Source organism: Phasianus colchicus, chromosome Z, assembly GCF_987193195.1.
Source record: "Phasianus colchicus chromosome Z, bPhaCol1.hap1.1, whole genome shotgun sequence".
Classification (NCBI taxonomy): Eukaryota; Metazoa; Chordata; class Aves; order Galliformes; family Phasianidae; genus Phasianus; species Phasianus colchicus.
The window spans coordinates 71,385,154-71,407,335 of NC_143476.1; the positions used below are offsets into that span (position 1 = coordinate 71,385,154).

The following is a 22,182-nucleotide window of genomic DNA, read 5'->3' on the forward strand; positions in this document are numbered from 1 at the left end:
AGCGCCGGGCTGCTCTGACCCGGGCTCCGCGCTGCAAATAAAGCCGCGGCGCTACGCGGGCGCCCCTGGGGCGGCCTCCTCCCGTCCCGGCCGCCAGAGCCGCCGCTTCCGAGCTGCCTCTCCGGCACCGCGCCCTCACGGCACACGAGAGCCGCCTTCTGATGAAATCCCCGGTAACGCCCGGGCCGAAGGCCGGCGGGAGGCCTCTGCCGGCTTCGTCCGCGCCTCACCGGGCGGAGGAGCGGAGGAGGCTGCCCGGCCCGCCGCCAGCAACGCCCACCCGGGGCCCGGTCGGGCTCCGGCACACCGCGCCGCCCTACAGCACGGCAGGCGGCGAGGGTCGTTAAAGCCCCGTTCTGTTCCGCCTTCGGCGCGGTGGGCGCGCCGGCAGCGCACGGCGCCTCTTCCCCGTCCCTCCCCGCCGCTCTGCGTTACCCCGACTGTACCCCTGCCCCCCCCGCCGCCACGTGACGCGGCGCGCATGCGCGGCGCCGCCGCCGGGCCGGGGCACATCTGCAGGCTGACGTCAGCGTGCTCCGCGCCGTCCCCCGGGCGAGGCTGCCAAGGCTCCTGCTGCCGCCGCGCTCGGCTTGGCTGGGAGCCGGTAGCGAGAGGAGGTCTGGGGCTACTTCAACCAAACTTTCCTGAGTCCTTCCTGCTCTGCCTGCCTTCTCTCCCCCCCTCCGCTCTCCTCTCTCTCTCTCTCTCTCTCTCTCTCTCTCTCTCGTCTCTCTCTCTCTCTCTACCCCCCCTGCTCCCCCCCCCACTCAGATGATATTCACATGGTATTTCGCACAGAGGCGGCTGCTCGAGAGGAGGGCACCCACCCCCACCTCAATATAAGCCTGTTTTTCCTTCCTTCCTCCCCCCCTTCTCGTTGGAAAGACAAAATGTGCAGGGTGATAGGTGGGGTGAACTGATGGCATCCTCCCTGCTGCCCCGCCGGTCCGTTTCTTAAGAGCCCCTTTTGGGGAGGCGACAGAACGTGATTCTGTGGGCGCAGATACCCCGATGGTGGCTTGCTCAGAGGGGAAAAGCAGAGAGGGAAGCGGGATCCGTCCTGTGCAATCTCTATTGTTTGAAACTTACTTTATATCAGAAAGTGAAGATGAGCACGGTAAGGAAGATTTCACGCTATTCGATGAACTTTTTCTTTTCTCGTGTCCCGAGCGGCGCTGCGTGCAGGGCTCGGGCGCGGGGGGAGTCGTCTCGCACCAGGCGAGGTGGATTGGAGCGATTTCAGAGAGAAACCTCTGAGAATGGGGGAAGGGGGTGCGAGGGCTTTTCGACCGAGAACAGCCGCGATTTGCACGGCACGGTCTGGAGCAGGGCAGCTTTGCTTGAGATTGTTCTGGCGTTAGTACGAGATCGTTAGTTAGGAAGAAGAGGAGAGAAAGGGGGAAAAAAAAAAAAAAAAAGACAGCCCCCGCCCGCAGGCGCAGCAGCCCCCGGGCCGCGCTCCCCGCGGCTGGCGGCAGCCGTCCCGCAGCCCGCCGAGCGCTGGCCGGGCTCGTCAGGAAGATGGAAGCGTGTGGTTTTGATTTACTCCGGGCCGCCGGGGACTCGCCAGACTCTTAACCCCGCGGAGCCGCGTTGCTGTCGGTGTGTGTCTGTCTGCGGGACGTGGTGCGGCGGGGGGAGGTGAGTGGGCTCCAGCCGTGGGTCGGCGGGTTCCGTGCTCGCGGGTTTCTCTCGTTGTGCGAGAGGGGAGAGAGCGAGTGAGAGGCAGTCAGACTCTTGTTTTTATTTGGGCTGCCGGTGCAACGCATCGGGCCGGGCGCCAAGTGTCTGGGTCACACGCGTTTTATCCAAATAGATCCAGCGCTGCTGTCTGGAAACGGGCTGCCGAAAGTTAACTTTAGGACCGGCTCCGCCGCAGCAGCCAGGCTCTTCCCTCCGCTCCCTGGGGAGGACGACTTTTTTTTTTTTTTTTCTTTCCCCTCCTGAATCCTGAATCTGAGCGATGTCTGTGAGCTCAGCCCTCCTCGGTGCTGCTGTTTCCCGCTACGTTTTATTATTATTATTTTTTTTTCCTAGGGGTCGGTGTGTGCGGTCGTTGTCCCCGTCCATGTAACACGCGTGGATACGTGTGGGGCTGGGTACAGACAGCTCTCGAGCCCGATGTTGCTTTTTTTTCTTTTTCCTCGGCTTTTTTCCTCTCTCCCATTTCCCCCCGGCACCACGGTGACAGCGAGGCACCCCGCGCCTCACCTCGGCAGGCGTCGGGCCCCGCTCTGCTATGAGGATGGGGCAGGAGGAGCCGTCCTTCCCTTTGTACGTCCCTTCCCCAGCCCCTTCCCCCCGAGGTCTGCGTGCCGCTATTCGCGCCCCGGAGCTCCCGGGGACTCTGCTAATCCCGGCTTTTGAAGCCGCGGAACGCTTCTCGCGGCCGGCCCCGGTACCTGTAATTGAATTGGTGTGACTGACTGCTGCCCGCCCTCCCCATCGCCCTGGCAACCGCTCGTAGCCCGGCGGGACGGCCGCCTTCGGCCGCGCCTCGGCTCGGGCTCCCGGCCGCGGAGGGGCGGCTGGCCCGGCGCGGCCCGGCGCGGGGAGGGGGCCGCGGTCATCCCCGCTCCGCCCGCCGCGCCCCTCGGCCTGCGGGCCGCAGCACGAAGCGAAGTCTTTTCCCCCAGCACCCCCTCCCCCCTGCACACCCCCGGCGCTTTGCTTCTCTAATCCGGCGCCGCTGTTTCGGAGCTCCAGCGCTGCCGGGCGAGCTCGTGGCGGCGGCTGCCGGCGGGGCTGTGGCTGTGTGGTGCGACAGCGCTGGGTCGCTCCGCTGTGGAGGTCCGGGAGCGGCCGTGTGGCGGTGCTCTGCCTGCCCCCCGGCTGGCTCTTCCTCGGCCCTCCGTCGGTCCGACGCACTGTTGAGGTGCCCGAGGCAGCTCACGCCCTTCACCTAGGTGGAGTCGCCAGGGTGTGTGGTTGGACAGCATCCGGGAATACACGCTCAGCCACAAAGTCCTCTTGCGCCTTGTGGCCTTTCTTTTCCCTTTTGGATCTGTGCTGAGTTTCAGTGAGTAGGAGCCTCAAGGCTTGGTGGCAAGACTGCCTCTCTGTCACAAGTGCCTGCACAGACATCCTGGTGCGCAGCACCACTTGTGTCAGCAGCACTGTGAAACGCATCTTGCACTTCTTCCTGACAGAACTCCTACTGTTAAGCAGGAACAGTAATTGGAAGTAAACTTTACAGAGCCATGCGTGTGCTTACCATGGATGCATGCATAGTGCAGTCATGAGGCAGAGGAAAGGCTTCCTTCTGTAAGCTTAACGCTGACAAAATGGAATGTGAACGCACGCTGCATAGGTAGGAAGGAATATATTGCCAGAGAAAGGAAAAGGGTACAGATACTGGATGTAAGTGTTCTGTCTGGGGTTACTTGTGTGCTTTATCATTTGTATCACAATTTCTTAAGCCAGACCATTGATACTGCTGCACCTGTTGTATTTGTACCAATGTATGAACTGTCTATAATGCGTTTGGAAAGGAGGCTGGAAGTTTCAGCAGAACTTTCAGTGAGCTTGATGTGAAATGAGATTTTCTTGTGTGAGGATCAATGTGACTCAGACCCCTGAAAAGATTCCAGACTGAGGTGACACTTGGATGTTGTCAAGGTTTAACGTGGACCGGTGATAATGGGCACCAGTTTGTTTACTGTATTCAGTACTACTGAGCCCTGTGGGCATTACAGTTTCAGGAGATCTTAGTGCTAGTGTAATTTATTATCAGCCTAACAGACTGAACGTGAGTTCCCCATTACTATTTGTTGGCCTAAGTAAAAGCTGTGAGGCAATGTTATCTCTATATATGGCAGTAATGAGCCATTACTGGACTAGTGTCCAGTTCTGATGTCTGTGCATGCAAAGAGTTGCTGACAAATTGGAAAAGATTCAGAAAAAAGCAGCAGAATTAATTAGACATCTGGAAACTGCATTGGCGGAGTGAGGTAAACTGAATAGTTTGAGCTGCTTATCAGGGAATGTCAAGACGTTATTGTATCAGACTGTGACTATCTATGCAAGGAGAAGAAAGCCCACTAGCAGTCATGTAAAGCAAGATTCAGTGGAATTTGAAGGTGGGTGTTCTTATATTGAAAGTAAGGCATACTCTCTATTTTACTAGTGTAACTGAGGAGCATGTGATTAATTATTTCTATTCAGAACTTGAAAAAGGCTAAAAGCTGTAATTAAATATTAGCTAGGAAATGAAGGTTTTACATGGAAGGTCAGATTAGAGATTTTATTAATATCATCTAAGGCCTTGCCCTTTGTGAATGGCATCACTAAGTCATTTTGTTTCCTCAGGGGGGAAAAAAAATAAATTCTACTCCAGACTGTGCTTGTAAAGTATCTTTTATTCCTCCTACAAACCTGATTAAATGCTGAGTGCTCTCTTGAAAAAAATTTTAAAGTGGGCATACTAATGGTTAGGTTGACCTCATTTACTGTTAATAATTGGGTCCGTTTCCATTTGGCTAAGGAGTTTTCTGATATTCACTATAATGTTAGTAAAGAGGATTTATGTGATGTTGATTTTTCTCAAGTTGACACACAACTCTTTAAATTTTACGAATAGTCCACTGACTGCAGGGTGTTTTATCTGTCTGAATGAATTGTAAATTGCTCCCGGAATTTCAGAAAGGCAAATGTATCTGGTACACGTGTAAGTGACTGCGTGTACTTGGAAATCTGTTTTTGAACACCTTCTCAGGTGTTCTCTTTCAATACTGCCTGCTTCTGTGGAGTTGGTTCTATGTGCAAGTTCGTGGACGTGCTCAAGTGAGTTGGTTAGTACCAGCTGACACAATGCATGGTTGTGTGGACAACAGTCCATGACACTGGACTGTTAGGTGACTGTATAGACCTTCCATTCAATCCATATCAACAGCTAGAATTGCTTTTCAGTATTGTTGCAGAAGTGTTTGAAATGATGGTGGGCATGAGTGGGAAGTTCAGTATTCTGTCAGTCTCATGACCTGCAAAATGAAAATAAGAACATATTCTACTACATCCAATTGTAGTTTTTATATACTAAGCATTTTAGATAACAGATGTTGGAAATCTTAGGATGTAAATGGTGAGGTTGTTTCTCTGATGCTAGAAATGTGCAGTTTTCCCATTTTAGTGAATGAAAATTCTGCCTGCATAAGCAGAACCAAGGCCCAAGTAATAACAAAATACATGCTGCAGAAAGATCGGATAACTGCACTCTGGATTCTTTCCCAGGTTCTTCCTTTGTCTCCCAGTGTTTTGAGTCTAGTTATTTTCTGCTGAAATCAATTGGTATGGTGCATTGACTATATAGGTGGAACAAATCTGATCACAGTATTGTAGCAAAAAGAAACTTTAAAATTCCTTTTATCTGTTCAACATGAAGCAGAATTGTGCGTCTTAAGCTGTGTTGAACTACTTGTTCGAGGTTAATGGTAATTCATGTGGGGTTTTTTTTGTTGTTGTTTAAAATTGTGACCTTGGATCTTAATGGCAGTAATTGTTGGTATATTTTGCATTATACATCACAGTAGCTTAATGTTTTGCAGGGTTGATCTATTTTAGTAGAAAAATTAAGTTGACTAATTTTGTTTTGTTTTTCAGGAAAAGAAATGGAGCAAGTTCAGTAGCTATCCACTCTAACATCTTAATGATATCTTAAGGAATCTTGCAGTGCTTATTTTGAATTGAGAAAATGACTGCAGATATAGAAGAAAGTTGTTGGAAAAGAATACCAGTCAAAAAGTGGAACATCCAATAGTATAAAATAAATATACATGTTATGGTGCAATTCTGGAGTGGGGTTAACCCTATAGCACACAGGTAGCCCTCCAAGGAGAGAGAGGAAAAAAAAAGCTTTCTGTTTTTCTAAATTATGGAAATTTTTTGGAAGACGTGGACATGGATTCTGAGCCTAGTCATGGTTTCATCGGAATTTCACAGTGACAGCAGGCTTTCATACAGTTCTCAAGGTAGGAGCCTGACCTCTACAGATAGCAAGAATCATCAATTTTTACATCTAGGAAATATTTTCAAAGCCATGGTTATATTATTAATGAGATCATATAGGCTGCAGTCCTAGTTTGATCATGATTCATTGCCTTGAATGTTTGATTACATTGATTTTTTTTTTCTTGTTGTCACTGCACAAAAATCTTACAAATTAAATTGGTAAAATGATGTATTTAATACTTCATAATAGTTTAAAGGCTTACCATACAGTCATTCATATGTTTTTAAGCTAGGAAATAAGGATCTAATCATTAATCCATTAGCATTTAAAGACTTTTAATGGCAAGAAGAGTCTTTTAGATATGTTGCAATATAATACTTTACTATTATGCAGTGAATGCAATAGCATTTGTCTTTGAATGATATCATTAGAAAGAATATGTGCTTCTAGGTAGAGTTTAGCCCCATGTTTTCCTATTTTGTGTGAATAGGGTAAGGTACGTTATTCAAAATGTGTTTGTTTGGTTTTTTTTTCCCTGTGTTATCTGATTATTAGGAAACAGAACACATTTTTTTAACATAGAAAGAAAGAAAAAAGCATTTTGTTTTCTTTAGTAAAGCTCTGCACCTTGTGTTTATCTGATGATAAAATCATCCGCATCTTTTACTGATGCGGATGATGGGATTTCGCCAGTTATGGTTTATGTTTACTACTTGTTGTTTCCTGTTATATTTTCTTCTCTTCTATGTGCACTGCCTGGACTGTCTTACCTTGTGATTACAAAGAGGAATTCCTGTCTTACCTTGAACACTACCAGCTAACAATCCCAATAAGGGTTGATCAAAATGGAGCCTTCCTCAGCTTTACTGTGAAAAATGTTAAACCCTCAAGAAGGAGGAGGAGCGCAGACCCTTACGATCAAGAACTGGCAGCATCTAAATTATTTTTTAAACTTTCTGCCTATGGCAAGCACTTTCATTTAAACCTGACTCTTAACACAGATTTGGTGTCCAGACATTTTACAGTGGAATACTGGGGGAAAGATGGTCCTCAGTGGAAGCATGATTTTTTAGACCACTGTCATTACACGGGATATTTGCAAGACCAACACACTACAACTAAAGTGGCTGTAAGCAACTGCAATGGTCTGGTAAGTGCACATTGTATATTCTAGAATAGTAGTGCGTTTACCGCTTTTAAAATACAGAAGGACTTAACTGGCATATCTTTCAGTTCTTTTGAGTTCCTGTGAGGAGCAAACAGACAGAAGATGCAGCAAGCCCGTAAAACCCGATCTGGGTCCTGGGGAAAAGTCATCGGTTTAATTGTAATTGTAATAAGCTTAATTGTAAGTACTAGGACCCAATTTTGTAGTCCTTTGCAGACAGTACCTTAAGTGTTTACAGTGTCTGCACTGGGGCTGCAATATTAGGTCTGTTGTGGGATCATTACAGGTTATCAAAATGTTGGAGACTTGGGGAGGGAGAGGGTAGCAGTTATTCCTTTAGGATGCTGGATCTATTCAGTAAGATGTTGATTGAACTGTATGCTTCACTGATTTTTTTTTGAGAATTAGGGTTTACCGATTTTGACAAGGAGGATGAGTTTCTTGCCGTAGAAGTCATCGTTGGTGTAAATTCAGAAAAGTAGATTATTTGCAAGTATCATCCTTTGTGAAAGTATTCTATCAACAGTTGCATTTAAAGCAGGGTTAGAAATTTTGTTCTCAGATTTTATTGTTCTTCTCTTGATCACGACAATAGTATCTGCATGGGGCAAAAGCTTTTCTTCACAGCAGAAATTAGAAAACAAAACAAAACAAAAAACTTACTGCTATCGAGTAGTAAAATACTTAAGTAGAAGAGCATAACTAGGAAGTACTAAATCAAGAGCTCAGTAATCCTTTTAGTAAAAATATATACTGTAGTTATTCACTCAATTTTTATATAGCAGAACATTGGTCCATCTTGTTAATGGTAAGCAGATCGAACTAATGGGTAAATGAGGGGATAAAGAGAAAAGGCTACAACCTTGCTAAACTGTTTCCTTTTTAACCTTTACAAGTGCTGGAGAACTATGAGAATGTTTTTTGTAGACAAAAGCCTGCCGTTTCAGATCTAGATAGTACTAGGGACAACAAACATTGTTGGCTGTCTTGGTTAACCTGGATTACTCTTGAGGAAAATAGCTAAATAGAGATTTATAGAGATGAGCGAGCACTTTTGAAGAACCATAGTTAAAATGTAACGCTCCTGAATGCGTTATCACAGTTTTCTTAATGCAGCTGATAGGTCTGAATTCAGTACCATAATTTAATTCAGTTTTGTAGTTCCCATGTAATAATGCTTATGATGCAGTTGCTTGAACTTCTATTGCTAATTTAGTGGATCAATTTGTATTTTAGTTCTTTTCAGCTAAAAATACTTTGAAGAGAAAATTGTTGCTTTCAGGATTCACTTCTTAAAAAAAAAAAAAAAAAGCATCTGCATGCCTTGATCTCCAGCATTTTTACCCATTGAGAGACATACTGGTTGGCCTCACTGGAGCTGTGTATCAGTGTCATGTTTCCTTGTTCTCAACCAGCTGCTTGGCTGGTGTGAAGCTATATGTTGTTCCATGGTTTTATGTGTTGTACATTTAACTGTGTTTGAAAGTTAATTTCACTGTGGAGTGCTGTTTAGTTATCATCTTCAGTGCCTATAGCTGTCATCAACTTTTAAGTGTTTTCTCCCGGTATACCTACTTTGTATTAAGGCAGACTTAGATCTTTGGGCACACCATGAATGGGACTTTTGAGTCCTTCATGGTCATGCTTCTTGGGACTGCAAGTGTTAGGTGTCCACTGCATCTGCTAGAAAGGTTAGGTCATATGCAGTCGAGGTTTTTGTCATGCTCCAGAAGCAACAGTGGTCTCATAAGGCTTTCTTTTAAAGGAGCAGGGATCCCTCAAGCAGGTGCGGTGGTTGGCTGGACTCATTATGATCTTCTGCTGTAAAAAATTACTATGTCATTGTGTTGACAGGGTGTACCAGGGCAATGCTTGTAGGAGTTACACTAAATTCAGGTAAACCCATCAGTTATTTTTAAATGATTCCTACTGGCAAATATCTTGTTCTAACCAGCAGCTTTATAACATGTTTAATAAAGCAAGTAGCACTTTAAATATTCAGGACACTATTGTTTGTTTTAGAGTTAACGATAGTTGAGAAAATGTTGTGTTCAAAACATTTGTTGCATTTTTTTAGTCTTATTTTTGATGTGTAAGAGACTAACAGTATCGTGTTTTGCGTAGGTTTTGATTAGCATCTGTCCAAAAGGCAATAATTTTAAGTTACTTGTAACTCTAAAACAAGTAATAGTCTTAAACGATGAGTGCTGCTCATAAGCAGAATTTAAGTATTCTGTTTATTTCACTTCCCTGCTAGGTTTCATATTGCCAGAGGAGTCAAATTTCAGGGTGAGCAGGTGAGACCATGGTTTAATTAATGTAAGTTGTATGACTCTGTAGAACACCAGTGCAAGTAGGGCTTTCTCTGTGTTATCATAGAACGGATGAGCCATTAGTTAACTTCCCTCTCACCATTTCCTGTTTAAGCTTTTCTTCCCTAGAATTACAGGCTACTACTGAAGTTTCACTGCAGCAGTTTGCATCTGCTGAGCCCTGATTATACTAAAAATTGTCTCAAGTTTTGAGGAATGCTCTGTAATCCAGTGAGCAGTTGTGAGAAAATTGAAGGTCTTGTCTGTCAGGCTTGTTGGCTCCCGAACTCGTATTTACTATAGCAACTGTTACATGTAAATGGATTGCAGCATTGGTCAACTCACGAAAGACTTTACAGAGAGTGGTGTTTTGAGGCATTTGGGCGTTGGGTGTAAGTCAGTGGGGCTGAGACAGTAGTAGCTGAGGAACTGCCTAAGCTGAGTATGTAATCCTAAAGGAAGTGAAATAAGAAAGTGTGGTAGATGGACTGAATAGAGAATTTCACCTTACAGAAAAGAGGTTTGTCTGATTCCAAGGGGAGCAAGTCTTGAAGAAAAAGTTTGGATTGAGTAACAGTGAAGTTTAGCAGAAATGAAGCTTGTACTTTTCTTCCCTATCTCTGTCTGCTGTCAGGTGTCAAAGCCTGTAACTGAGTGTCAGACAAGTCTTCCACGGCAGTGGGTTTTCTTCTTTTGAGCTGACAAACTCAATAGAGGGAAGTACTTCAGAATGCTTAAAAAATAGTGATTGTTAAGAAAGTGAATTAGAGATTAAATATCTTTTTGTATCTACAATATTCCCAAGGAAATATTTAACGTAAGGTGCCAAATTTTTCAATGGCACATAAAGTTCCATTCATGAAATAATATTTGTTCTAGGTAGCACAGATGTCTCCAAGTAGATAAGAGAAAGAAGGGCCAAGAACTGTCTAGAAGCGTGATCTTACATAGTCAACAGACTTCATGTTTATTTGATTTATTTCAAAATCAGTGTATGTATGAGTACACTGATAAATCTTCATATTTTTAAATAAGCTTGCTTGGAAGCTGATTCTATCATAAACAAAGCATCTAAATGTGTAGATCATAAGTTGCATATAATGATATTTTTGAATCGTATACAAATGTATAATTTACAAGGTAATTTAAAAGGTCAGAGGTATCAAAAAAGATAAATATTCTAGGCTGCTGTCTTTTGAGTTCTCCTCAGTGCAGCTCTGTAATTGCCTAGTTTTAAAATGTCATGATGTATTGTATCAGGCCAGATCACTATTGTTTCATCCTAAAGAACATGTAAAGGGAGTGCAGCCTTTTTCCAATGATATAAAGCTACACTGAAGTGTACAGCCAGCTGTAGACTTACTGAATAATCCTGAAAGTTTTTTAGAAGTTTTATTTACTTCTACTTTGTTTTTAATATTATATTAAATTATATCAATATTAAATTATTATTAAATCATATTAATATTTAATTAACATATTAATATTTAATATATATTAAATATAATGTCTGGAAAGGTTAAAAACAGGCAGAAATTTGAAAAAAGAAGCACTTTGAATGTGGAAGAGGCTTTATCTTCTGTAATTAAATTTTTAACTGATGTTAACTCTCACTTCTGTAGCTGATGGACATCCCCTGTCAGAAGTTAGGTGAGGCCCCATCTAGGCAGTCTGACACAAACAGATTCCTTTTTACAACTTCAGGGGAACTCCACGTGGATTCACAGATTTGTCTGAGCATGTCAAACTGCTGGATCCAGACCTTATATATGTTAGCAGGAGTTGGCAGTCTGTGGTGGGGTTGGATAACATAGGACCTCAAACAATCTGTTTTAGATAATAGCCTTGAGAATGCTTCTTTCAGTAACTTACTTGGGACATACATTATTTCTTAAATTCGTGATATTTTCTCACAACCTTTTTCTGGTCGTTCCTTAATGATGTTTCTTACATTTTGGAGCAGATGTTTAATTCACAGACTGTTTTAAGTGCTATGGCACTGAAAAGAACAAACAAAAACAAGCAAAAAAGTCCAACTCTGCCAACACGTTTAATTTCTTTTATGGCTTTAATACATATAATTCCTTTTGATGCTTCATAAGTCTATTTCAGTCCCTCTTTTCAACTGAAATATTGTTTTGCTCAAACAAAAGATAAGACAAAAAGGAGATTTAGAATGTTGTTTTGAGTAGAATAGTGTTACTCCCTCAATTTATTAATAGTGCATTATGGAATGCATATAGAGTGGAAACATCTCTAGCCATATGCATTTTCTAAACTCAAAATAAATACTGGCATTCACTGGGATGGGTATTTCTTACGTGCAAATTTACAAACATTTCTTAAAATTCATGCACATTAAACTGATGCAGATGGTGTTGTTGAATTAATAATGGAATAATGGTTAGGTTAGCAAGGGAAGTTAATACATGTTATGTATGCAGGGCTTATGGGAAGTGCATTTGCAGCTATATGCAGGGCACGTGATTTTCCAATGTTGATCGTCAGACTGCATGTATATTCTGATTACCTGGTAGCAGGTGTCAGTTAAAATTTATTTGCGATTCCTTGGGTTAACTAACACTTATATTTATATTTTTAAATCCAGAATAATGTTTGGTCAGCTGAGATGAGATAATGATTTGACATAGGAAATTTGGTGATACTCACCTAGCCTTTTCACTGCTTGTACCTAAAGGAACTGCATTTGTAATTTTGCATTCCTTCGTAATAGATTTTGCTTCTCTTAAACACAATTTGCTTAGAAAATTAGTACTGCTATTAGTGTTGTTTATATCATCTGAAATTACTTGTTCCCTCTTTTGTCATCTCACCACTTTAAAGCTTGTTTACCTAGCCAGACTCAAGTACAGTTAAAGACCTCTCTGTTGTAGAGACAGGGCCATGGCTTGAATGGTACCTCTGTCTCTTCAGACCTGGCACAAAGCACACAGCCTGATGGTGTTGGCTAGAAAGGCTGCAGGACTCTATTTTCTGATGGGAATATAATACCAGAGCTTATAGTGGCTCAGGATTCACTTGAACCCAGATGTCTGACAGCCTAGCTGGATGCAGTCCAGATTATCAAGGCTCTTTCTACACATCTGGCAAACCTAGTTACATTTTGGTTTATATTTTCAAGGTTGCTTAAGCAGCCATTAAGTAACCTATTTTCTTAGTAATATTGTAGATTCCAAATATTGAGGCATTATGAGAAAGTTTGGTGTCCAGGTGTATACAGGCCTTCATGTTAGTTCTTGAGTAAATACTTGAGTACATAATGAAAAATATCACTGAAGAGGAACACTTAATGCCATAGTCACTATAGGCACTAAAAAGCATGTAATTGAAAACTGAATTGTGTTTTCATACATATATTTTTAAAATATATGATGGGATTATATTGTTAAAACACAGTTCTTTCTGAAGTGTTATACAGGCATTTTTATTCTGTAAGGTCTATGTTATTACTGAATTCTGGTTATTCCAGAAGTGAAGAACAGCAGAGAGCTGATGTACAAAACAGCAGCAGAAAAGGTCTGACCAAAAGTACAGTGATCTTAGAAACAGGTTTGGGAAATTTGGATCATCTATAGAGCACGTGGTCTTACTGGTTACCCTGGAGGTGTCGATACAGAAACAAACAAACAAACAAACAAAAACCCTTTAAAACAACAACACCAACAAACTAATGGAAGTGATAGGGTGATTTTTACAACCTTTTAGAAGTAGTTTGAAATAATCTTACTGCACATTGCACAGTTAGGAGTGTTCAGATAACATTAATGTAAATGTTAGCTTGAATTGCCTGTGAGGTATGTGTTGAATATCTTAATTCCTCAAATAATTATGAAGTAGGGTGTAGATAGGGATGTTTTCTTATGTTACTTTCAAGCACTGAAGAGAATAAGGTTGCTATCAGGAGATAACCAAGGGGGAATCATGCTTGATAAATCTCGTAGCCTTCTTTGATGTCACCACTGACTGGGTAGATAGGGTAGAGACATTGGATGTTGTGTACCTTGATTTCAGCAAGGTGATTGACACTGTTTCCCACAGCATCAGTGTTATGAAACTTAGAAAGTGTGGAATAGATGTATGTATGATGAGGTGGATTGACAACTGGTTGACTGGCAGAGTTCAGAGGGTTGTGATCAGCAGTGCAGAGTCTGATTGGAGGCCTGTAGCTAGCAGTGTACTCCAAGAGTTAGTACTGCATCTGGTCTTGTTCAACATCTTCATCAGTGTCCTGGATGAAGGGATGACAACAGTTTGTGATAGTTTGCTGGTGATACAAAACTGGGAGGAGTGGCTCACACATCAGAAGGCCATTCAGTGGTACCTGCACCAAATGGAGTGTTGGGCAGAGAGGAATCTGATGAGGTTTAGCAAAGGCAAATGTGGAGTCATGCATGTGGAGAGGAATAACTACACGTATCAGTAGGGGTAGGGGCTGACCTGCTGGAGCTCTACAGAGAAGGACCTGGGAGTCCTGGTGAACCAGCTTGGCCTCAAACCAGCAGCAATTCTATGATTCTGTGATAAGGCCTGGGGATGTGTTAAAAAGATTGTGTCCAACAGGTCGGGGGAGGTGATCCTCCCCCTCTCTTCTGCCCTGATGAGGCCACATCTGGAGTACTGTGTCCAGTTCTGGGCTTCCCAATTTAAAAAAGACAGGGGTGTCCTAGAAGGAATCTAGTGGAGGGCCACAAAGATGATCGAGGGCCTGTAGCATCTCCTGCATGAGGAAAGGCTGAGTAACCTGGGTTTGTTCAGCCTGGGGATCTGATAAATGTTTATAAATATCTAGTGGGAGGTAGGAGACAAATGGATGAGGCCAGGCTCTTCTCAGTGATGTGTAGCAATAGAACAAGGAGTAATGGCCTGAAACTTGAACATGGAAGTTCATACATGAAGAACAACTTCTTCATGGTAAGGGTGACAGAGCTGGAGCAGGATGCCCATAGAGGTTGTGGAGTCTCCTTCTTTGGAGGTATTCATGATCCATCTGGACAATGGCCTGTGCAGTGACCAGTGGCCTAATGCAGATACCTGCATTAGCAGAGGAGTGGACTCACTGATCTCTTGTGGTCCCTTTCAACCCTGCAATTATGTGATTATGGGAACAGTCTTCACAGTGGCTTTAATGGTATCTCCATTGATTTGTGACTGATCAAATCAGAATATGAATGCAGAATTTAGAGTTTCCACTGAAACTACTGATCAGTAGTTATTTCTTCTATAATAGAAAAGTAATACATTCGCAATTTCCTAGGTAGAATTAGTGAGTTTTTTTAGTTAGAGACTATAAGTGTAGGAGTCTCTGTTGGGCTTATTCTTCAATATTTCTGTACCCTAGATGATCCCAAAACTGGATTTTTTGCTGAAGTTTAGTTTTAATCTCTGAAGATTCAGGCAGTTAAATAGTTGGTTTGAAATTTCCCTTTTCCTCCATCAACCACTTTCTTGCTTAGAAGAAACTGAATTCACAAATATGAAAGTTATGTGAATAGAATATCTGCCATTCTGCCCTGCAGTGTGAAGGGAAAGAAGTGCATTTTCAACAAGAGAATAAGGTTGAGTACATGGTCTGCATCAGGTTGGTCTGCATCAGGTTGGATCTACCAGAGGTTTGTGGTGAGATCTGTTAAGGAATAAGTGCTTTGTAGATCGTGTAGTCTGAGGTAATTGATATTAACAGAACTTGGCATATCAATGTAAATTGCCAAAGTTTTTCTCTAAATTGTATTTCCTGAAATTAATTTTTCATGCAGTTTTTACTTTATTAAGCATTTATGTGGCATCATAGAGGAACATTGAGCTCACTCACCCTTTGGGCAAGATGGTTTTGGCTTGGTGTCACTTTAATGGCTTTCAATCATGTGGTTTTGGAAAAAAAGACTTTGAACAGCTATCTGTCCTGTACTGAGAATCTGTCTTGCTTTGTTACCACACTCACTAAAAAAAGGTAGGGATGAATTCCAGAAGTAAAGCAATGCTATTTTGTTCTCTCTGTATTGTGTTGCTTATCAGCATTTACCTCTTCTTCCCACTAAACACTGGAAATTAACTGAATCATGCACTTAATGTTGACTTACTTCTTAAAAGAAATAAAGGATAGTCAAATATTACTTCATTTTAAGTTTTTTAACATAAAAATTTGCAAGACAACATAAATTTATTTACTTTTTTTCCTTCTTAAGCATGGAGTTATTGCTACAGAAGATGAAGAGTATTTCATTGAGCCTTTAAAGAATATAACAGCTAATTCAAGTAACTTCAGTTATGAGAATGGTCATCCCCATGTCATATACAAAAAGTCTACCATGCACAAGCAACTTCGGTATGATCATAGTCGCTGTGGAGTCTCAGGTAAATAAGTATGAGTATCAGTTGTGTTATCATAGCTTCTAAAATGTATTAAGTTGTATTTTTAAGTCTTCCTTGGTTCACTGGTAAGGTACTATAGATGATGTAGCAGTAAGAAGACTCCTTTTGGGTGATACAATGTGCCCCGTTACAAAGTTGCTTCACATCAAGATTCCTATCAAGAATACAGTGTCATTTTACAAATAAAGCACTGGGAGTAAATCTTGTTTTATTTCTTTGTGTACAGTGGTATTAATGATCACTGACTTTCTCAAAATTTACTTCTAAGTAGGAGGGCATGACTTCAGTGACTGTGTTATAGCTCAGTCTGTAGCGTGTGTTTCATCTCATTTGAGGGAACTCTATGTGTAGTGAATATGTTACAACTATGATTATTAGTACAGCTGGAGCTGGAGTCTGTATCTTTCTCATTTTCAGGAGTTTATGATTTAGAGTTTTTAAACTCTTACTGTTTGGGTCAGCGTGTTGATGTTATTCTGTAGTAGTTGAGTATGTGTCTAACAGGAAGGATTGTAGGATTTTGATTTTTTTCTTGCAAAGCACAGTTCTAACATCTACAGAAACACTCTGTAAGTACTCTGAAACACTCTGTAAGTACTCTTAATTTTGAAATGGTTTGCTTAAACTGTAATGAAACTATTCTTTGAGAACAGCTTGGAGTAAATGAGCAGTTGTTATAGGTTTACAGCACTAAAATAGTGTCTTTTTACATAACAGGAAAAATATTTTAGCCTTCTTGTTTACCTCTTTTTTGTTTTTAAAAGTATTGTCCTAGACAATAGTCTTCTATGAGATTCAGTGCATAGGACAAGCTGGCAAATTCCTTAAAAATGAAAAGAATATAACCCTTCCCTTCCCTTCCCTTCCCTTCCCTTCCCTTCCCTTCCCTTCCCTTCCCTTCCCTTCCCTTCCCTTCCCTTCCCTTCCCTTCCCTTCCCTTCCCTTCCCTTCCCTTCCCTTCCCTTCCCTTCCCTTCCCTTCCCTTCCCTTCCCTTCCCTTCCCTTCCCTTCCCTTCCCTTCCCTTCCCTTCCCTTCCCTTCCCTTCCCTTCCCTTCCCTTCCCTTCCCTTCCCTTCCCTTCCCTTCCCTTCCCTTCCCTTCCCTTCCCTTCCCTTCCCTTCCCTTCCCTTCCCTTCCCTTCCCTTCCCTTCCCTTCCCTTCCCTTCCCTTTTTTTTGATGCAACTTCTTTCATCTTCTTTCAGAAATTTTAACCTAGCTGGTTTACTAAACTGACAGCAGGTGTTGTCTGAAAAGGCTCATGTTTGTGGAAGTTTCCTGAGTAGTCCAGCTAACTGTCTAGTGCATGTCAAACTTTGTATGCTGCTTCTGTTTTAGTTTAGGATGCATGATTTCATGTACATGCTTTATTATGAAACAATTCTAACGACTGCTATGTGCTGATTGTAAAATAAGAACACTAATGTATGCGGATGCTCCAGTTTATGCATTTTGCAGTAAACATCTGTGAAGCATCTATCTTTTTATTTCATTTTGTAGGGAATGCAGTCACACAAATCTGTTGAAATAAGTGGAAGGGATTGCAAAATGTACTACAGTTCATCTTTTGCCATTAGGATTTAGAAAAAGAAAGGATATTGACAGCAGTCAGATCTTACCTTCTGTTAGTGCTTGGGAGATAATTTCTCCTCGAAGTAAAGGTAAAGCAGTGGCAGGTAGTTTGGTTTTGCTTTGTCTAACTGTTCTGACAGTACCTATGCTATGGATCGTAAGTTGATCAGAGCTTTGCATGAGGTTTTTCTTTTAAAACGTTCAGTAATCCTTAGCATCTGTACCTCTTTTTGCTTTTTTTCCCTCCATATTTGCTGCTGCCATTATCCTTGGAGAAGCTGTTCTGCTATTTCTGAGTTTTCATATTTGTCACAACCTGAGACCTTTAAACACTAAAATACAAAATCTTTTTTGCAATTCTGACACTACTCATGCTAATTTACTTCACTTTCTTCTCTTCTTGCTTGTGTTTATACTGTTTTAACTCAGTGAAAATTTCTGACAAACTTTGTTCTCCCCAGTACTGCAAGATCATACTTTTTCAGATTACATGCTGTTTTAATGTTGTTGTCTGACTACCAAACCTTTTAAACTTATTTTCCAAGCACTGTTTAAGCGCTTTTTCCCATAAGGGCTTGGCATTCTGAGCATCCCCAGAGTATCTAAGAAGCAAAAATTGTTTTTTGGTTTCCCAGCTTTCAGATATTAGAAATAAAGACAGGTAATAACTTTTGGAAGTTGAGAACTGTCCAATTCTTTGTTAAACAACAACAACAAAACTTTAATGCAGATTTAATAAAATGATGACTGCATCTCTGGAAGAATACCTTTCATTTTGTCTGAAAAACTGCTTTTGTTTTACCTTCAGAATGTTGTTGCCAGTATAGTATGCTAGGAGGAATATGATTGTGTAGAAGTGCCACTATTCACATTCTATTTTGTGAAGTTTCTACCACTGTAAACTACACCTAAGTTTACCATGTCTGTTCTTTACTGAGAAAGCAGTGAAGATTTTATTTTGAGAGAGACAAGGAGAGTATTATTTCTGACCTTTAGAAGAAAAATTACAGTAATAGGCAGAAAGTAATGCAGAGAGTTTGGTGAAAACATGAGCAGAATTTGTTGGACTGCTTCATAGCATGTAATAGAATTTCAGTGATCAGTACAAAATAAAAGCTGGGAATATTAGGGTAAGAACAATTCTCTATTTTACAGGTAGTTTACTTTCAGATCAGAATATGGAATTGAGTTATAGCTGATTCACATAACCTAAATTTGATTTTTAATCAGTTAGACATGAGAACGTTTTAAAAAAATGTTAAATAATATTTCATGTACATACTGTCAACAAGTTAATTGTTTTATTAAGTAGAGTTGAAATCATTAAGACCTTGATAAGAAATTGATTAAATTCAACTTGCTTCAGTGGGATTTGAGGTCACTGGATTATCTTGCAGAATGCTTTGCAGGATCAGCTTGTAGAAGAGTTACTATTTTTTTTTTTTTTTTTAAATTCTTCCATCCAAACTAGTATTGCCATCTAGTTGGTTTTTCAAAGAAAAGGTATCTTAAAGCTGTGGAGTAGGCAGGTATGATGTCAAGTGCTTTATAGCTTGGAATTATGATATAAATATTTAGATGACATGCTAGAGGTACTCATTATTACTTTTTCAATTAAAAACATATTATGAAATATTCTGTTGTGTTCTTGTTTGTCTGCATAGCTTATTGAAATATTTATTTTTTGCTTATGTCTAATAGTGTGCAGCATGTTGAAGCTGTGAAATACTTTTAATGGTCCTTTTAAAAATTTTTTTTTTTTTTTGTATTTGCACAATTCTAAGAAATAGCTTTTCTGCAGATTAGCCATGTGCTTCTATTTTTGTCTGGAATTGAAATTCTGTTTTCTTGGAAGTATGAATAAAATTTCTTTACCTGTTTTGGCTACCATAATTTAAGAAAAAACAAACCACAAAATGACCAAGGGAAAATGTGGTGTATTTACAGACTGGGTATGATTGAGAAACAATAAAAATTGACATGTGAAACCTGCAAAGTGGCAGATTATTTAGGGATAGTACTACTACATGCTGCCTCATGTCATGATTTTATTCATGCCAAATGCTACAGTCAGCATATTCTAAAAAAAAAATGCTTATATATGCGCTAAATGAGGTTGCTTAATATTAAGAAAAAGCAGTATGTAAGTTTTCACTTATGTAAGATGCAACTGTGAGAATATTAAAATAGTTTGCTATTGTGGTTTTTAGATCACCTTCGGTTTGTTTTTGTGTGTTATGTTCTTTCATCTCTCCTCCTTTCTCCCATCTAGTACCTTTGAAGGACTGACTTAAAACTTGGGTACCGTTATTGTGTACTCCGCCTACACCCATTTCTTTCTCTGTGCATCTGGATTTCTTTTCAGTTACAGTTTACAATCTAATTTCCTGCTTTTGTACTCATTACTTTGGGGTTAATTACATTGCTTTTCTGATCTCTCCTCTTCCCCCACCCTTGTTTTATTTTATTTCCCAGTAGATATGCTCAGTGTTGATGTAAGGTTTTTAATCTAGGAGTAATTATGTTATTTAAAACAAAAATATTTTTGTCAGAATATTTTCCATGAAAGTTTGCAGTCTTTTTTTAAAGAAAGTTTAGTCAGCATTGTTCAGTGTTTTTAAATTAAATGTCATGAAAACTGATAGATCCTGAGGTGTCAGTACCCAGGATTATTTCCAACTTTCCCGTTACTTTGAAATCAGCTGAAGCCACCTTATCATCTGATAAGAAAAGGAGAAATGTTTGTTTTCTTGAAGTCTTCTGAGACCTTTGTTTTGAAAGATGGTGTCAGGATGAGTCCAGAAGAATCGTTACTCGTTTTTTATGTGAAAGTTTTCTGAGCTCGTTGGTTTTTCAAACGTTTAGAACAGATTTGCATCTTTGAGTGAAAAGTTATGAATGAATATGAAGCAATATTGCATGTATAAAGTACTTGGCAGTTTTATGAGCATTAGAAATCCCCAGATAGCACCATTTACTGTTTGAGGCATTGATTTTTTTATTTTTTATTTTTTTAAAATTTACCACAGAAGTTGCCAGATAAAATTCTAAATATTCTTAAATGGTCTTTAGAATTCTTAAATTCTTCTCATGGTTGGACCTCAATGATCTTTAAGGACCTGAGTAATTCTGTGATTCTAAATCACTACTCAGGTGAGATGAAAATCTTTAAACAATTAGATCAACTTTGAACTTGCTAGAATAGGGATAAGAGCTAGTAGAAATCTTGATGTTGGTTTTTGAAATCCTCTTCAGAATTTATTACTTGATATTATTTTTTAGGATGGGTATAGGATTATTGAATTGTAGTATTGTAAAATGAGGATAATTTTACTTCTGGCATTTTTGTCAGCTGCCCAGATTATTTCCTCTTTTCAACTTTCCTAAAATAATGGGCCTTTTAAAGCCAACTCTGTGCACTCAAAATATTATGCAACAGTGGGACTACTGAAGTATTCCTGGTTTTGTTCTGAACATACATGCTTTGTGGTGAAACAGCTGGTTTAGTTGGACTGCATAAAGCATTGCTTTTTCACAGAATATATTGGACACATTTCAGCTTATCCTTAGCTGAACCAATTGTGGGAGAGGTAAGGTTGCATCTCTGGTGTTGATCACTTGAGCAGTCTCATTCAGTCAGTTAAAAATGTACCTACCTTTTAGTGTTCTTAAGTTCATCCATAACTACCATCCATAACCTTAAATATTTTGAAGTCCTTATTGTGTGATTTCAGCTTATTTTATGCTTTATTGAACTGGAACTTGAGATTTGCATGGATCTTTGTGAAAAAGGGATATTTAATATTAAAGTGCCCATTTTGCAGGGAAGGGATGTTCAATTTTGCTCTGAGGACATGAGTTCAAGTTTTAAGAAAGTATGTACTGTTTGTTTCTCTGATAATTTCATGTCTGTAGTAACCATATCTTGCATAAAGATGGTATTGCATTTTCAAACTGTTTAATTCCTTAGTACGTCTTCATACCTTTAACCTTAATTTTGATATATTTTTTTTTAATTTTCCAATATGTTTTTATTTCCTAGTATTACAGCCATTTCATTCTTATCCTTAAAGTTTTGAAATGAGCTCATGGTTAACTATAAGTGATCTTTCATAAAATAGATGTGCAGGATTAGATACGTTGAGAGAAGATGATGATTTGTAGTGCTAAGCCAAGTTAAGGACCGTTCATAATATCAGAACTTGAAGCAAACTTGTTTTTCCTTTTTATGAGGTATTTTAAATTTAAAGATGATAAACTTGCATTTTCCTTGCCTTGAGAAAGAGTTGTTTTTAGTCTTAAAGATGATCTCAACTTAAAACAGCTGCATTTGAATGAGTTTTACTAGCGATTCCTCTGAAGTGTTTAATTATTTTGGTTCCTAGAAGACCTCACAAGAAGCAGTAAACCTTGGTGGATGAGTGATGGATCTGCTTTTCCAACTTCACTTCCTGTCAATGACACATTAAGTAGTCATAGTCGACAGAAGAGATCAGTAAGCCTTGAGCGGTTTGTGGAGACGCTGGTAGTAGCAGACAAAATGATGGTGGGATATCATGGTCGCAAAGATATCGAGCACTACATTTTGAGTGTAATGAATATTGTAAGTTTCATCCCTCTCAATATTGATATTAACATGTGCATTCTGAAGTCTCAAAGTATTTGTAAAATATTTATTTACTGGCATAGTAATGTCTTAAAATATGCATCATCTTGCGGGAATTAATGATTTAGAATATTGTAAGTACTAGCATTGTGGGGAAAAATGCAGTACTGTTTCTGTCAAGTGTGCTGT

General features: G+C 40.4%; 1 protein-coding gene across 8 annotated transcripts in view; it reads left to right on the top strand.

Annotated features, from left to right (window-relative positions):
* Positions 1-330: 330 nt before the first annotated feature.
* Positions 331-22,182, top strand: part of ADAMTS6 (ADAM metallopeptidase with thrombospondin type 1 motif 6) — a 160,150-nt gene continuing 138,298 nt past the window's right edge. For 3 of the 8 annotated variants that reach the window (XM_090132549.1, XM_090132553.1, XM_090132556.1), the window contains exons 1-5: positions 331-1,641; positions 5,599-5,966; positions 6,733-7,097; positions 15,631-15,799; positions 21,773-21,990. In XM_090132549.1, the coding sequence (XP_089988675.1) occupies positions 5,870-5,966; positions 6,733-7,097; positions 15,631-15,799; positions 21,773-21,990 (849 nt within the window). In that variant the 5' untranslated portion in view covers positions 331-1,641; positions 5,599-5,869. Of the gene's footprint in view, positions 1,642-2,703; positions 4,080-5,598; positions 5,967-6,732; positions 7,098-7,162; positions 7,296-8,503; positions 9,012-9,372; positions 9,413-15,630; positions 15,800-21,772; positions 21,991-22,182 lie in introns of those variants that run through there. The other 5 variants (XM_090132552.1, XM_090132550.1, XM_090132551.1 and 2 more) reach the window with 5 other exon arrangements.